At 34.2% G+C, this 16,917-nt stretch overlaps 1 protein-coding gene across 1 annotated transcript; it reads left to right on the top strand.

Moving 5' to 3' along the window:
* Window positions 1–4,728: 4,728 nt before the first annotated feature.
* Window positions 4,729–16,445, top strand: LOC144855405 (endoplasmin-like). Its single transcript, XM_078713254.1, has 18 exons — window positions 4,729–4,885; window positions 5,461–5,563; window positions 5,906–6,047; window positions 6,364–6,480; window positions 6,916–7,041; window positions 7,628–7,697; window positions 8,426–8,555; window positions 9,472–9,583; window positions 9,779–9,866; window positions 9,999–10,113; window positions 10,681–10,870; window positions 11,791–11,961; window positions 12,424–12,666; window positions 13,229–13,477; window positions 13,964–14,100; window positions 14,584–14,818; window positions 15,311–15,436; window positions 15,788–16,445. Exons 1-18 carry the CDS (start codon window positions 4,834–4,836, stop codon window positions 15,824–15,826), a joined length of 2,445 nt encoding a protein of 814 aa, XP_078569380.1. The 5' UTR covers window positions 4,729–4,833; the 3' UTR covers window positions 15,827–16,445.
* The last annotated feature ends 472 nt before the right edge of the window (window positions 16,446–16,917 follow it).

Genomic DNA, 16,917 nt, shown 5'->3' with positions numbered 1-16,917 from the left:
TACAAAACTGGAAGAAGTAGACATAAGTATTTCCAAAAGGTGAGATAAGATAAGTTAAGATATGTTGATTGCAATCATTTGAATGTTTATAATTTGAATCTGGAGAATATATTTCATGAGTTGAAAGATAGATTATAACAAGGCGAGCCGGGTTAAGTAGAACATTCAGCACATGTAATTTGCTTAACACACTCTCTGCTCTAAAGTTATTAAGTAAGTAATCCGCTGCGGTCCATCTTGACTCTTTTAATATCGCAGAGTATTTAAGTCAGAAAGTTAGATACTTTAAAAAAGCAGCAATCTGATTTTGGCCGCGAAGTAGAACCGTGACGCCGCACACCACCGATCAAACGGACACCAGTAGCATTGAACAAAATTCTCCAAAAAAAGCTAAACGTGCAATAGTACTATTAATAGTATTATTAAAATCACTTTTACCATTTAGTAGAACGACAAAATGGCACAGATATACGTAGAGGAAGTAAATACTCGTGTTATATTTCTCTCCATAAACGATTTTTTTTTTCAGAAAGAAATTAATTTTTTCTTTTTAAATCTATCCAATTTCTCAGAAAAAAGGGTCACGTAACATATACCGATCATCAAAATCTGCAATAACAAACTTAATCCACCTAACAAATTTTACGCGCTGATTTTTACTCGATGCATTTTTTTTTCTACAATAAAGCATTTTAATCATTCAGCTACAGTATCGTCTGCATGGAACATGTGAAAGACATTAGATTTTTATGTGAAACAATAATTTCACGAGTGTTATTTATTTTTATATAAATATTTGTTTATTACTTGTAATTTCATTGTAACACTTGTTTGATGAACCGTGATTGTTCCATAATGAGGGCGCTCTTCGTAACTTTTTTTCAGAGCCATATATATAAAGAGTTACGACAATAAAAATTAGAAGCCATTTTTGTGTCAAAGAATTCGCACGCTGAGGGCGCGCGCGTCTCTTTTGTATAGCGTTTTCCTATAGTTCATGCATTATTTTTAGATTTTTTTGTCTATGAAATAACGCTTATATTCCGTTTTTATTTTAGTAATTAATTTTATTAATGGTATTAATTTGGTAACGTACATATATTGTGTCTATAATAACAAAAGAATAAATGCTAAGGCCTACATGCAAGTCAGGATACATCAAAGCATGAACCAATACAAAAAACACACAAATTCACCCCTCTTTTTATACAGTATATGGCTCGCAGTGTGTTTTTGACACAAACTTTCAGAGACTCGTTCATCATTTCATTTGTAATAATTTGCCTTTATTATTTTAATATTGTTCATACCCTATTCAATATATTAACAAATATATCCACGACACTTTATTATTTTATTTAGTCATCAAAGCATGCATTATGAATTGAAAATATTACATAATTGTTATTAATAGGACGTAGTTATGGGATGTTTCGTTCCAAATTCAATCAATCGAACTTTATAATGTACTAGCGCACGCGCGCGCAATATTCTTTGCCGCAAGTACTTCTGTACGCTGTGCACATCGATATTTCACCGTAAAATGTGCAATTACATTTTTTTAAATATAAGAAAAAAATTAAAGTATTTTCTTGCTCCTATACTTTACATGCAATAACGGAGACAAGTTTGACACAAATTGATCTGCATATCACGTGACTATAATCCAATGTCGTAACTCTTTATATATATGGCTCTGCTTTTTTTTCTTGGGATCATCTCAACATTTTTCTACTGCGCAACAGTTTGCAGATCCGAAAATATATGTTCCCAGTGTCAACTTGTGGTGCCATGTAATTAGGACATCGTCATCATATACATAATAATATATTACGGAGAAATATAGATGTATACAAATTTCTTCATTTTATCGTTTCAAATTAATTAATTAAATTTCAGTATATCACCGGGCGGTTTAGAATTAATGTTCTTTGCTGCTGCTCGCTGTATAAATCTTATTATTATTATTATTATTATTAGAATACCTATACACAACTGGTAACTTTTTACTTACGTTGCCTGCATGTCCTACTTGATCAAATCAATTGTAATCTCTAAAATTGAAAATAAAATGTATCATATTAATAAAGATCAATAACTTATTTCCCTCCTAATGAAGTAGAATCGATTACTGTTTTAATTACACTAAAGGTTAACAAACCTGTATTTAATTTCTTACGTCACACTTAATGCATATTCAATAAGGTAGAACTAATGAATAATTCATGGTTTCTCCATCGCTTACCTACGAGAAGTACGTTAGGGTCCGGTTATCGTAATAAAGGAATTTCGCATTTATTCTCTCTAGTTTAATAGACCCTACTGTCGAAAATCAGAATCATTTTAATACAAGCGTGGTCAAATCATAGGCGCTATAATTGTTTTAATACATCCAAACACAGAGGGCACTGTTTTAAAAATGTTGCGCTTCAGCGTCCATTATGTAAATTATCTACAGTGAATGTTAGGAAGTAATCATCACGGGAAATTGCACATTTGACGAGAGATCAATTAAAATACGATGGAATTGCTTACAATTATTGGGAGACACGGCTGTGGTGGTGAATAATAATGATAATCTGTCAGTCGTTATCTATTTAATTGAAAAAAGGAATGACACAGGAAAAATGGATGGATATCCTGAAGGATCAACAGGGTGATTAAAATAAAAAGCTTTGTGGTAATATCCTGGGGCGACCAATAGGAAGATACAGATTCCGTCGGAAAAGGAGGAGGAGACGAAAATGATAGAAATTATAATTAACCTATTTCCAGAATATGTCGTAATGCTTGGTTTCAAGAGCGTAAGCCACAACGCAAGCGAATTGACCAATCGCAAGCGACAGTTCGAATAATCCATCGATTTTGATTGGTCTTCACTTCCGTTGCGGCCTAGTGAGAACCAGGCTTATTGATTGGTTCAACGCAACGCAAGGACTTAAGCGCAACATATAAGTGACTTGACCTATCACAAGTGGAGGATTATTCGAACCCTTACTTGTACTTGGTTAAGTCGCTTGCGTTGCGTTTTACATCCTTGCGTCGCAGTTCTAGTAAAATCTTTAACAGCGCCATAAAATTCTGCAAATAGATTCATAATTGCCGTATCTATTTTTGTTTAACCTGCTCCCGCACTTTCCCTTTTTTTACCATCATATTAAACTTCCGCATATAGCTTAATTTGAATCAATTAAGACTCTAATAGTTGTTGCCACAGAACACCAGACCTGATTTTACTAAACATGTTGATTTGCAATTAGTTGTACTCTAACTAATATTTAAAACATTCCGTGAACGCCTAAAAGCATTCTTATTCTTCGGGAGAAATACTGAAGCGATAATTGTGTACTTTTGTTTTCAAATTTAAAAATGCATTGTATTCCTTCATGGGAGTCGTGGGACTTATAGTAACATATGGATGGATGGGTCTTTTAAGTCTATTGGAGTAATTGTTTGTGTTTTTTTTTTTTGTAAGAAAATGTTGACGTCAGACAACATGAACAAAGGACATCCCTTGACATGTGATTCTGTGTTGTTTAATCATAATACTGTTTACATAATTAAATCATATAAGAGAACAAAAATTAAGTATTTTCAATAGTCTTTTGTTGAAACATGAAAGATGATTTAAGGAACACCCATAAGGGGACACTCTTTGTGGCGGATCCAAGATTTTAGGGGGCGGGGGCTTAAAATGGTGAAATGAATTGGGCTGAGCTTAATTTGATGTCCTATCTTTTGACCACCTTTTTTGAAAGGAGAGCGTCGAATGTATGACCAAGGCAATCAACAACAGGACATTGGGCTCGCCTTGCCAAGATACGAACTCGTAACAGTCATTTGATCTTATGTATGGCTGCGACCAATATCAACAATACACTACTATGTACATATTTTCCGCGGCGCACGGTGTCTGTTAAGTGGCGTATAACTGATCGTGTTGTTAGATTTCTCTGGTATGACTAATGTTATCACTCTATCGATTTACGTCAATCACTCAAAGAGACGCACATAATAACAAAGTACTGTTTTTTTTATTATTAATCAATATTCGAACTATTTTACGTACCAAATAGTATACAGTAGTCAGCTTCTTGTGTTCTAAATAAAGTGTGTAGAGTATCGTACTGTAACTTAAGAAGGCTTCTAAAAACCTATATTGAGGCCTCCAGTGCAATTAATTGATTGATACTAATATTCAAGTGTAATGTATTAGGCCTATAGGACTACGTTCCAATGTAGCAACAAACATTATGGTAGAAATCGTAAAGTTACAGAAATTAAATGACGTCATATTATAACTGCATTTTCTTAAAATTTCAGAATTCAATTAAAAAATGTCATTTATAATGTCTCGGAAAATTAGAAAATATATATTATATTATGTACAGTACTGTATAATAAAGCAACAGTTTAAACAGGCCTGGTACAAACGATTACGTATCAATAAATCAATCAACAAGCTAAATTTAATAATCGATAACAATATTCTTTTTGTTAAAAATCAATAATATAAGGCCTATATTAAATAAAACAGGATATAATGGTGTAGGACACGTTGAAAAGACAAGGCTTATTCAGCATAACCCCTGACCTTATAACTACTGACCAATCACAATTCTCCACGCTCAGCTTTTGAGCAATGTTGATTTGTGCATTTGTTATTGGTCGCTGAGAACCTCCGTGGTCTTCCGTGATTGGTCACAATCCACGTGTGGCGTTAAAGAGAGAGACGGACCTTTACAACTCAACAACGGAGGCGGTGTCACTTCGTAGTTCTTCGCCGGTGTTTACTTCATTTTTGAACTGGTAGTCGGAGAAAATAGCATAAAAATGAATAAGACGTTTTGGATATTTGGTCTTCTTGGCCTTTTATTGCTTACGGGTATGTACAATTTGTATTTAAATACATAGTATGCCTATAAAAATGAAGCCTAGTAGGCCATCAATTCAAACTCGATCCGTGTGAGTGATGATGTGCTGTGTGTGGCTGTGCCGCTTGCTGGAAAGGTCGCGACGATGGTGGTTTTGGGCTACTAACTAGAGAGTAGCTAGGCCTACACTCTTCTATTGCTACAAAAATGCTCTAGGCCTAGACTATATCATGTTAAGAGAAACAGGACAAACAATCCTTTTTTTAATTTTAATAAGTTTTCAACATGTTTGTTTATTTCCTCAAATAAATTGTAGGCTAGGCCTAGGAGTAGGAGGCCTAATTGTGTGTGCTTATTTTTTTTTATAATAATAATTAATATTAAATAATATTTAATAATATCCTTGGCTAAGGTCTAAGTAGTATAGCCTACCTAGGCTAGTATATCCTTTATAGGCTTATGAGAGCCTATGCCTTGCTAGGCTAGTGTAGGAGAACATTCAATTCATGCTGGATTTCACTAGGCCTAGGCATACCTTAGGATATTAAAATTGTGCATTATATTTAACATTCATTCATTCCTTCAGGATGTGCAATGGCTGCTGATGAGGCAGAGGGTGATGCCACCATTGAAGATGACATTGGTAGTAGTAGAGATGGTTCCAAAACAGATGACGAAGTTGTACAAAGGTTTGCTAATATAATTATACATGATTTTCGTGCTACGAAAGCCATCTTATAGAAATAAACATGTTGTGACCAGCGAAAATAACATAGCGTTTTCAGGGGATTTCCGGACACCATGTTAATTTAAAAATCATAATTTTTTTCTGTAAAATGTTCTTAAAAGATTAGCCTACACCACTGTATACTTGTTAATTTCATGGGAATTTCTGGACAATCATAATTTTTGTTCTAAAATGTCGTTATCACATTACAATTACATCACTGTATAAATTTAGTTTGGGTGTGAATTCCTGGAGCATTTGAAAAAGTATTATTGAATTAACAGTTATCTTCTATATTCTACAGAGAGGAAGAGGCTATAAAATTGGATGGCCTTAGCGTATCTGAAATTAAACAGATGCGAGAATCTGCGGAAAAACATGAATTCCAAGCAGAAGTTAATCGTATGATGAAGCTTATTATCAATTCACTTTATAAAAATAAGGAGGTGAGTTATTGACGGATCTTGAGATAAAGCAAGTGTGATGTGCCCAAATATAGTATTGATATGACATCATCATACCCATATATGGGCACATCACATTGTTGTTATTATTATAGTGTAGATGAGGATTGCAATGTACCTATAGTCATAAAATCTGCACAGGCTCGATGCTCTCCTTGACTATAGTTCTGGTGGTAGAACATCTTAAACCATTTGCTAGACGTCGGGGGGAAAATACATTTTTTTAATCTTGAATCTGTCTCTGCAACAAAAACAATTTAAACCAACTTTTACGTGTTCAATTTATTTTAATTTGCAGATTTTCCTGAGGGAATTAATCTCTAACGCATCAGATGCCTTGGATAAGATCCGTCTGCTGTCACTTACCGATAAAACGGCATTGGACGCTACAGAAGAACTAAGTATAAAAATTAAGGTAGAAATTTCATTTATTTTTTATTGTAATTATGATGACAATATTAAAATTTAAAGTTATGAAATTTGCTTGCCCATGAAAAAAATATGAGGCCACCTATTAAGGGGACACTTTCCTATGTAATGAATGAGGGATGATATATATAAATTTAACACTACAGGCAAATCGTATTCAGGCGAAACTCCTCTATTAAGGGGACACTTTCTTGTGTAATGAGTGAAAGGTGTGTTCTTTAATATCCTTAATGCGGTCTACTGTGACCTGGAATTTCTGGAACTTCTTCCTCAAACTGAATTTTCACAATCAATAGAGTATTCTAAATTCCCACACAACCAGGATGGTCACACCATTCCCATTGTTTTTCTTAAAGGAGTAAATAAAATATGGTGCTCCAATATAAAGAGACAAGCTTATTCATTTTTTGTTTACTTTTAGGCCGATAAGGATAATCATATGTTACATGTAACTGACACTGGTATTGGAATGACTAAAGATGATTTGGTTAAGAATCTGGGTACAATTGCCAAATCGGGAACAAGCGAATTCTTTGACAAATTATCTGTAAGTATACATTTTCTCAATATAACCAATTGTAAAGCTCTGTCTATTATCAAACTTTATGTGACAAAAAAATGTGAAGTGCCCATATATGGACATAAAGATGTCATATCACTACCATATTTGGGCACATCACACTTTTGTCAAACTAGTTTGATAGTGTAGACAGAGCTTCACAAGTTAAAAATTAATTTTGATTAACATGTCTATTACACTAATGAAGCAAGATTTCTGGTAAACCATGTATCCAAAAAGAAAGTAAAGTAAAATTGAGAATATTTTCTCGACGATCTGTTATGCTGCGATTGGCTTTGGAATAATGCTCCTAGGGAAAAGACGGAAAATTAACCATTCTCAACCATACTTTTGGAAACGCATGATGTACCGTAAACCTAACTTTACTAGTGTTTATTCGCCATGAAATCCTTAAAACAAAACTTGTCCAATCCTTACCCTGCTACCCCCTTGTTTTATTACAACATATTAATCAAAGGTTCAAAGGGAACATCTATTTAAGTCTGCAATTTCTGAAATTTTAATTTTCAACTTTCATTCAATATTCCTTATGTTATGAAATTTCCTATTACAGAAAGGCGGTGAGGGCGAAGCAAGTGATTTGATTGGTCAGTTTGGTGTCGGATTTTATTCCTCTTTCTTGGGTAAGTATCATTAATCATTATTTATAATAACAAAATGTAAACCGGTTTACTCCAGTATAATGTTTGCTAGTATTAATTAACTTAAGTAAACAAATAAACCACCAGCATTTTACTGGTAGCATTCATATTCTTAATAATGTATTCACAAATTTATTCAGTTATATAACTGGGGCCCATGCTAGAAGGCTTGTCCAACAAGAACTCCTAACAATACCATAGATTGAATGTGATAAAAACAGAGAACAAATAGTTAAAAAATGTAGTAATTCCAAAAAATAAGTAATTTTAATAAATTTTAAAGTTACCCCTACGAAAATACAACAATGCTGATTGGGCAGTGCAGACCATGTTAAACTTGTCTCACATAGAATCATTTCCGTTCAACCACCAGTCCGCTCCGCACTCTGTGTACATGGTCATAAGAAATAGCATACATTTTTGTTTTCCGCTTACTGTTTTAGTGTTACCACTGTGTAAATTGGCCTTTATGGTCAATTTCCCAATCAACATTTGTGTTGCATAGTAAAAATCGGGCACCATGCATATATAATATAATACTCTATTTTCACGATTGGCCGTGCATATAGCGTATAGGTCAATGCCAATTATTCCTATAAAAATTCCTATATTAAATGACATGCATTGTTGACCATGCTGATAGCCTCATCCCTTATATAGCCAAGTTATCAACACAACAGTAACAAACTTTTCGTTCGTTAATACCTCAGTTGCCGATACAGTAGTTGTGACGTCTAAACACAATGACGATAAGCAATACATCTGGGAATCCAACTCGAGTGAATTCTCCGTAACTGAAGATCCACGTGGCGATACACTCAAACGTGGAACCACAATCAGGTACGGTATTTATTTAATTTAACTTTATTTAAGTTTTTCCACTTAAAGATGTATTGTCCCTTTGTCAAATTCCAAAAAAATAAAAAATAAAATATTTCGAAAAAAAGTGGGTCATTTTGAAGTATCATAATAGTTATTAACTTTCACCAAAAATTAGTCGGAGAAAAAATCATTTAACTGAAATACAGACGTTTTTTGGTTCAAAAAATAACTTTGACTTCCAGTCAAAGTTTTCAATCAAAACATACCTCATAATGCAACGCGCTTATTTGGCTACTCTGTATGCATACTCATAAAAGTTCCTCGCGACCTGTGTGAAAAAACCTTCTCAACCGTGAAGAGTTGTAAACAATCCTAATTAGCATCATGCATAATGTATACTCATGGTTTGAAATCTTTGTTTACTTTCGCTCGCGACGATTTTCTAGACGAAGTGTAATTAATTAATTTAGCTTTTAATTACGTAAAATTGTTGTTTTCGACTCGAATTTTCGACTTAAAGTGAATAACTTTAATATTACTTTGATATGGCCAATTTAAATTTAGAATATTTTGACCTTCATTTTTTTGTGTTTCAAGGGACAATACATCTTTAAGTCAATAAATATTTAAGAATTTCTCTTAATTTTAAATAAATAATGAACAGCATGTGATACGAAATCAACCAATAAAATGCATACACTATCTATCTGTTTGTTCCATCGTCACGTTGTAGGGCATGCATCATCAGCCGTCTCTATCCAATGCTTGCTTCACACACTGTTGGTGTTCTATTCTTTTTAGTCATCAATCCATTTCCTTCGAAATCTGCCCCTTCCTCTTTTATCTTCTATTTGTCCCTCAGGAAGGGATCATTGCTATATTCCTTGCCGTATCATTTTTAATATATTAATATTGTTTTATTTGATATTTTCAGCTTGCATTTGAAAGAAGAAGCTTATGATTACCTAGAGCCAGACACTATTGAGAAGCTTGTCAAGAAATACAGTCAGTTTATCAACTTCCCTATCTACCTGTGGGCCAGCAAGGTATGTTTCTACCATATTGGTTTAACATTAAATTGAATATCAATTTTATTTATATAAATAAAGTTAGAATTTAAAAGTTGTTTACTATTATTCTCTTGTTTATATATATATATATGAGAACTAGGGGCATGGTCAACTATGTAGATAAAAAAACTGTTCAAATTTTCAAATTAATAATAATTTATTTTAATACAGACTGAAACGGTTGAGGAACCAATTGAGGATGAAGAGGAAGATGCACCACCAACTGATGAGAAGAAAGACGAGGAAAAGGAAGATGAAGGTAACATTTTTTTAAATGTTTATTTCCTTCCTTTTTGGTCAAATATATTATGTATATATACTGATATATTGCATTTTCTAATCTAAATCTGTGTTTATTATAATTAAACTTTTCAAATTGTTTGTTTTGTAGAAGCTGAAGTAGAGACTGAAGACGAAGAAGAGAAGAAACCAAAGACCAAATCGGTTGAAAAGACAACGTGGGATTGGAAGTTGATGAACGAGAGTAAACCCATCTGGACCAGAAGGTATGACCATCAATATATACTGGCTTCCCTGCTGTCTGATTGACACAATCATTGAAGCGTGGTTTCCATCAAGCAATACTGCATTTAGCTTTTATCGCAGATGTTGGTATAAAAAACTTGTGCAACGCATGATGGAAAGAAATAGGGGAAACAATCACTTGATTTCTTGTTGTTTTCCCCATAACATGGCAGTGTGAAATGACACTTTTTCATTTGCTAATTGCAATGAACCATATCGATTACAATTATACCAAGGCAAACAACAGGACATTGAGCTCGCTTTGCCAAGATAGGAACGTCTAACAGTCCTTTGATCTTATGTTTGGCTGCAACAAATACTATACTGTACTATGTACATAATAGTCGCATCCGCAGATAGATCCTTTGATCTCCGTAGCTCAGAATTATGTTGTTAGGTTGCCTTGATTAGACTATGTATTTTTTAATAGCAAGATTGTCTAGCTTTGCCTTGAAATTACAAAAATTGAATGAACATTTTATAAAATAAAAATTAAATTTCATGAAACAATGTTTATATAAATTTTTATTGTTACATTTATATTTTAGCCCGAAAGAGGTTACGGATGAAGAATATAATGACTTTTACAAGAGCTTCACCAAGGCTTCTGATGAACCGATATCAAAGACCCACTTCACAGCGGAAGGAGAAGTAACCTTCAGGTCCATCCTCTTCATCCCAAAGACTGCTCCACAAGGAATGTTCCAGGAATACGGAAAGAAGGTTGATCACATTAAGGTTCGTAGTTATATACAGTCAACCTTGCGCAAGTCGAAAAAATCATGAAGGTCGAATTTTTAGAAAGTCCCAATTCTTTCCACACATTTCTGCCACCCCTCCTAAATTTCCATAAATACAGTAGGTTATGTGAACTTAATTTTACCTATTTTTAGACAGTTATTTAAAAATCCTGGAACCGCCACTGGGTTTTGCATTCTTAGTAATATGATTTTTAAACTTTTGAGCTGATCCCCTTTCCTATTCACAAAAGTTAATGTTATTGCCGTGCTAAAGAAAATATGTTGGTCAATTATTCGTAGGTGTAAGAAACCACTTTGTTACGTATAACAGAGAGGTTTCGCAATCTTACGAATACGATAACGAAAACGGATACGTCACGCACACCTATTCGTTTTCGTAAGCCAGTAAAAATCTGTTTGCATGGCAACGAAATATTGAGGGCGTCGTCCAAAATATGACTGCTGTAAATTTGAGCGAAGCGCAGGTACGTGTTGTTTGGTGCTTGGCTGCCTAGGCCTAGCGTAACATCAAAGCGAGTGAAGACTTTAAAAACTGCTATTTATCAAAATTGACCTGGCATTTTAGTAAATTACTTTAGTAAATTACTTTCAATAAATCTATAATTATATTATAATCATGAATCATTCCTGATTCAAATGCAAAATAGATACTCGTTTTGTAGTTACGAATATGACTGGTGATATTCATCAACACGAATACGCTTTACGAATATGAAATGGGGATCAGCTCAAAAGTTTCACAAATGTGTGACGTTTTCGTTATCGTATTCGTAAGGTTGCGAAACGTCCCTAATGACTTATGATTTACTCTTTCTACATCATTTCTATGTCAATCTAAAATGACTCGGTTTTTAAGTTTATCTTAATTTTCTTACTACTTTAAACCTCTTTCTACAGATGTACGTCCGACGTGTTTTCATCACTGATGACTTTGAGAGCATGATGCCAAAATACCTCAACTTTGTTAACGGTGTTGTCGATTCCGATGACCTTCCATTGAACGTTTCTCGAGAAACACTGCAACAACACAAACTTCTTAAGGTTATCAAGAAGAAATTGGTCAGAAAGGTAAATTAATTAATCAATCGGTCAACGAGATCAAGTTATTTATAGTCGCAATACTCGTCTCCAACTTGTTAAATAGAAAAGTCGATCTTTTAACTCATGAAAACATTCATCCCGAAATAGTGCACTAGACGTGTGATCCAGCGTGATAATTGGCCAGATTATGGATAGACTTTTTTTTCTTTTCGTGTACGTCTTGCGACATACTGTAGCGCACGAAAACGATTATTGGCCAGATTGTAGGTCTATAGGTTTTATCCAAGTAGTTTTTGATTGTCCTCTTGAAAATATTTTCCCCCTTTGGTTCATAAACACATTCATTATTTGTACATTATTATGGTTTAGCTGCCCAATGGTCTTTAGAGAACAGGAGGAACTAAGTCTAAGTCTAAGTATGGTTTAGCACTGCACTATTGTTTGTTTTTAGATTCTAAATAATAAATAAATGCTATGATTTATACACAGACATTGGACATGATCAAAAAGATGGATGCTGATAAATTTAAGAATGAATTCTGGAAAGAATACGGAACTAACATCAAGCTTGGAATAATTGAAGATAACAGCAACCGATCTCGTCTAGCTAAGTTGGTACGATTCAGCTCCTCTAATTCCGACACCGAGGTCACCAGTCTGCCAGAGTACATCGAAAGAATGAAGGAAAAACAAGAACATATTTATTTCATGGCTGGAACTGGACGAAAAGAGGTAATATTTATTTTTAGTTTTTTTTTTCTTCTTAAAGTTAACAATCCAGTTCACAAGACAAATAAAACAGGTTAAAATTCTCTATATAAACAAACTCTTTCAGAGTCAATTTATTTTTGTCATGAGAAAAAAATCCTGACATCCGACAGAATTTGAGCCAAGACACTGGGATTGGTAGCCAATATCTTTAACCACAAAGCTAGATATATGATGATGTTCAGTGATTGGTTCGAATAGTGTACCAAGTATGTAATTGTATGTATACAGAATCAACAGCTTTATGCCCTGTCCGAAGGATGAAAGTAGCCTATGGATACAAACAATATAGCACAGAGGTGTCTCATACTTACGCATGCTAATCAAAATCCCTTTCCGGAATATAGATAGTTATAGATGGACCTTAGACTAATATGTATGGTTTTATGGAAAGTCTTGTCTTTGGAATGTGTTTTTAATGATCAATAACGATTTTGAGACCTTTTGGACCTCAAGAAGTCTGGTATTGGAAGAGTTTCAGTTTTCAGTGATAGTTGACTGTAAAATGCTTTGTACTTCCTTTCAGGTTGAAACATCACCATTTGTCGAGAGACTCCTCAAGAAGGGTTACGAGGTCTTGTACTTGACAGAGCCAGTCGATGAGTACTGCATCCAGTCTCTACCAGAGTTTGAAGGAAAGAAATTCCAGAACGTTGCGAAAGAAGGGTTAAAGATGGGCGATGAATCGGATAAACAGAAAGAGAAACGCGAGGAATTAGAGAAGGAATTTGAACCTCTCACAGAGTGGTTGAAAGAAAGCGCTCTTCAAGATAAGGTATGTACAATTCACTTGTTTTGTGTCAAATCAACCAAATTTTGGAAAAATTCCAACTAAACCGTCTTACTTTTCAAAAAACACAAAGTAAACGAAGAGGTCGGAAGATACAGTACCATCAGTACTTGAGTTGTACAACAAAGTCAACTTACTAGATGCAACTTCATTGGAGCCTGCTTCAACAGAAATTCCCAGCAATGTTTTAACTGTATATATGAACTGTTTTATAAGTTGTTTTGTGACTGTGCAATTTGGTAGTAGTCACTCTCATACTGTACATTTAAAAGTAACACATCCAAATGCAAACTGTCCTTCACAAGACACTTGTGCACTCATAGGATCTCTTAATTGTTTGCATGTGATTGTTAAATTTCTTTGCATTTATATTGTTAGTTTGAAATCGATAAAATGTGTTTTATGTGTCATTTTTATAGATATTTGTTTGTGCTTTAATAATGTTGTCATAAATATATTTGTTTTCATTAGATCAAGGATGCCAAGGTATCGCAACGTCTTACCGATTCACCATGTGCTTTGGTCGCCAGTTCGTACGGATGGTCTGGAAATATGGAACGTATCATGACAGCACAAGCCTACGCACAGGCTAAAGATTCAAACACAGGGTATGTTACAGTATTGTATTATTTTCTTATCTATTACTTCTTTATACTTGGTGACCTCTTCAGTCTCCCAGAGGGCCCAGTTATGATGAGTGGCTGTGTGTGACTAGTACACCGAGGAAACCCCCTACTCGTCTTGAAAGATGTATAAGTTCACATGAGTTAGATGTGTAACTGGACCTATGGTTTATATTCCTTATCTGAGAAGACTCGTTCTACCACAGCACAGAACCGTAGATTTTCACACTAGCTTAAATAACCAATGGGCAACCAGTCACTCAACCATAGCTCTGGTCCAGTGTACACATATGGTACTTTTAAACACCCAGGATGATCTTTAGAAGGGTAGGGTTACTCTGGGGCTTGGTCCATTTCTTCCCCTGTAGTAAACCCATTTTGACCACAAAGACTTGTAATATTTTGGCCAATCAAATGACTGATGCAAGTATCTGTTGTCATGTATACTATTTTGACCTTTTGTTTTAGATTCTACAAAGGACAGAAGAAAACTCTTGAAATTAATCCAAAACATCCGTTAGTTAAAGAACTTCTCCAAAGAGTCGAGTCTGATGCAGAGGATACCACAGCTAAAGACCTTGCCAATGTTATGTTTGAGACTGCCGTCCTTAGATCTGGATACGCTCTAGAAGACCCAGCAGCCTTTGCTGGTCGAATCGAGAAAATGTTGAAAATGAGCATGAACATTGACCCAGACGCAAAGGTTGGTTGAATTTTGTACTTGACCTATTATTGACCTTTCAACTCTCCGTTGTTGACGATATTTAAATTTAAGAAAATGTGCAATTTCTCCCGATTTTATTAGATTCTCTACACCCTTGTTTGTTAACTAAAAGCAAAAAGAAGAAGCTAAATTATATGTTAATTTAGTAATCAGCACAAAGGACGAAGTTCATCTATGAAAAAGAAAAATGAAATTGAGATTCAAATTTTATTTATTATAATATTATTCTTTGGTTTCTAATCATCATATTCGTTACGCGTCTCGTCACATATTTTGCAATCCACTATTTTATGACAAGTATCTTTGTCAAGTTCCTTTTGAACAGTCATGATTTTTGTGGTCTTTCTTTGGTTTTCTTACTTTTAATGTTTAATTGACTGCAATTCTTGCATGCAAATTTTGATGATAATTTTAATTAAAGTGTTTTATAAGATCTTATTTGTTATTCATCGACTATTTTTGTATTTTTAGCCTGAAGAATGGGAAGAGGAGGAAGAAGATGAAGATGAGGCTGGTGATGATGATAACGACAATGATGATGATGAAGCAGAAGATGAGGAGGAGGCTGAACCAACGCAGGAACCAGTACAAGAAAAGGTAAGATATACACGTGTATATTGACTGAAGGGAAATTACTTATGTTGTGCTTGCATCCTAGCGTTGCATCCAAGTGCGAATCATGCGTAAAAGCAGTGGCGTATCAGCTATGTACGCTCACTGGCCTGGAGCTTACAGGGGCCACTGAACAGTATATACTATACATATATATAATATGTCCAGCCACTTAGGGTCCCTAAACCTTTCTAGATTTTTGATCTATATATAATATTCATACTATTACTATATGACAATATTTTTATTAATCTTATGAATTGTTTGTACAAATCAATTATATAAATATCATCACTTCCGTGCGTATTATTAATTTTATGTTTTTTTTACCAACAGGAGGAAACGGAAAAAGCAGAAAAAAAAGATGAATTATAAGAGATGATTGCACAACAAGGACGGACAATTCATCGACTCATTCGCAAAACATCCGGTTGCAATACGTAGATTGTTACAACTGTTGATATTTAGCCAAAAATGATTAGACCAACCAACGCTGCTTGAACTAAAAAACTATTTATTTTCACGCATCATTGAGCAAGCGTACGTCCATAATTCTAGACATTTGTTTTTCTTCTTTACTTTTTTCATCCAATATTGTTATTAAAAAAATGTTGTTATTTAAAAAATAATGATAAAATGTTATTGTCTCTGGGAACTTATTACACTATTAAATGGATGTTTTTAATACTTTTAACTTTTTAACAACATTTTTTAGCCCAAGAGAGACTAAATTTGTTCTTTTTTTTTTCAATTTTATATTTGAATTTATTGTCAATGGGAAAGGTTTTGTGGGTAGAAACACTGTAATATTTAGATCCATGTAAGGATCAACAACTCAACCTTATGCAAAGAATTTCATTATGTACAAATATATTATAATCATACCATAATTATTGTTTCACAAAGATGAAAATATTTGTTGTTAAAAAACGAGAAATTCATTAATTTACCATGGCACATGTTTTATAATAAAGTGTCCAACTGTAAAAACATATACTTGTTGTTTCACTGCTGTTTAAGTAGCTCAGTTTTTTGGAAGTAAATAGTGACGTAAAGCATAGGGTTTTTAGCCTCTTTTCGACATATTTTAATGCCTGTTTTTTTCCTCTGGGCACTGCTCAGTGGCCCTTGAGTTTATCCAATGGCGCTCATAGCCATTTCATTTTCCAGCATGTGGCCGAATTTACAATGCCCTAGCTAGAGAAATAAAGTGGTGCGGTGGTCGCAAGAAAAGGGAATAATCTTTGTGCGGGCCACCAATAAAGGGTTGCAAAGGCCTCTTTGAAGTGATCGGGTTGAAATTGAAACCTTGCCAACTGTACTAGTGGTAGCTAGTACAGCCCAGATTTATAAAACTTGCTTTAGCAAAAAAAGTTGTATTAACTTTGCCGCACCTAAATCCTTAATTTTCGTCAGATTTAAAATCTGATGGACGATTCCATCCAGCTCTGTCACGACTCTATCCA

The sequence above is a fragment of the Antedon bifida genome, chromosome 11 (assembly GCF_963402885.1).
Source record: "Antedon bifida chromosome 11, ecAntBifi1.1, whole genome shotgun sequence".
Classification (NCBI taxonomy): domain Eukaryota; kingdom Metazoa; phylum Echinodermata; class Crinoidea; order Comatulida; family Antedonidae; genus Antedon; species Antedon bifida.
The sequence above is the reverse complement of the archived record's forward strand: the minus strand, read 5'-3'. Positions and strand labels throughout refer to the sequence as shown.

Excerpts from the sequence above, each read along its gene's own strand:
- LOC144855405 (XM_078713254.1), top strand. The coding sequence starts at position 4,834 with ATGAATAAGACGTTTTGGATATTTGGTCTTCTTGGCCTTTTATTGCTT. Across the intron at positions 5,564-5,905 it reads GATGACGAAGTTGTACAAAG|AGAGGAAGAGGCTATAAAAT; the intron begins GTTTGCTAATAT and ends TATATTCTACAG. Across the intron at positions 6,481-6,915 it reads AACTAAGTATAAAAATTAAG|GCCGATAAGGATAATCATAT; the intron begins GTAGAAATTTCA and ends GTTTACTTTTAG.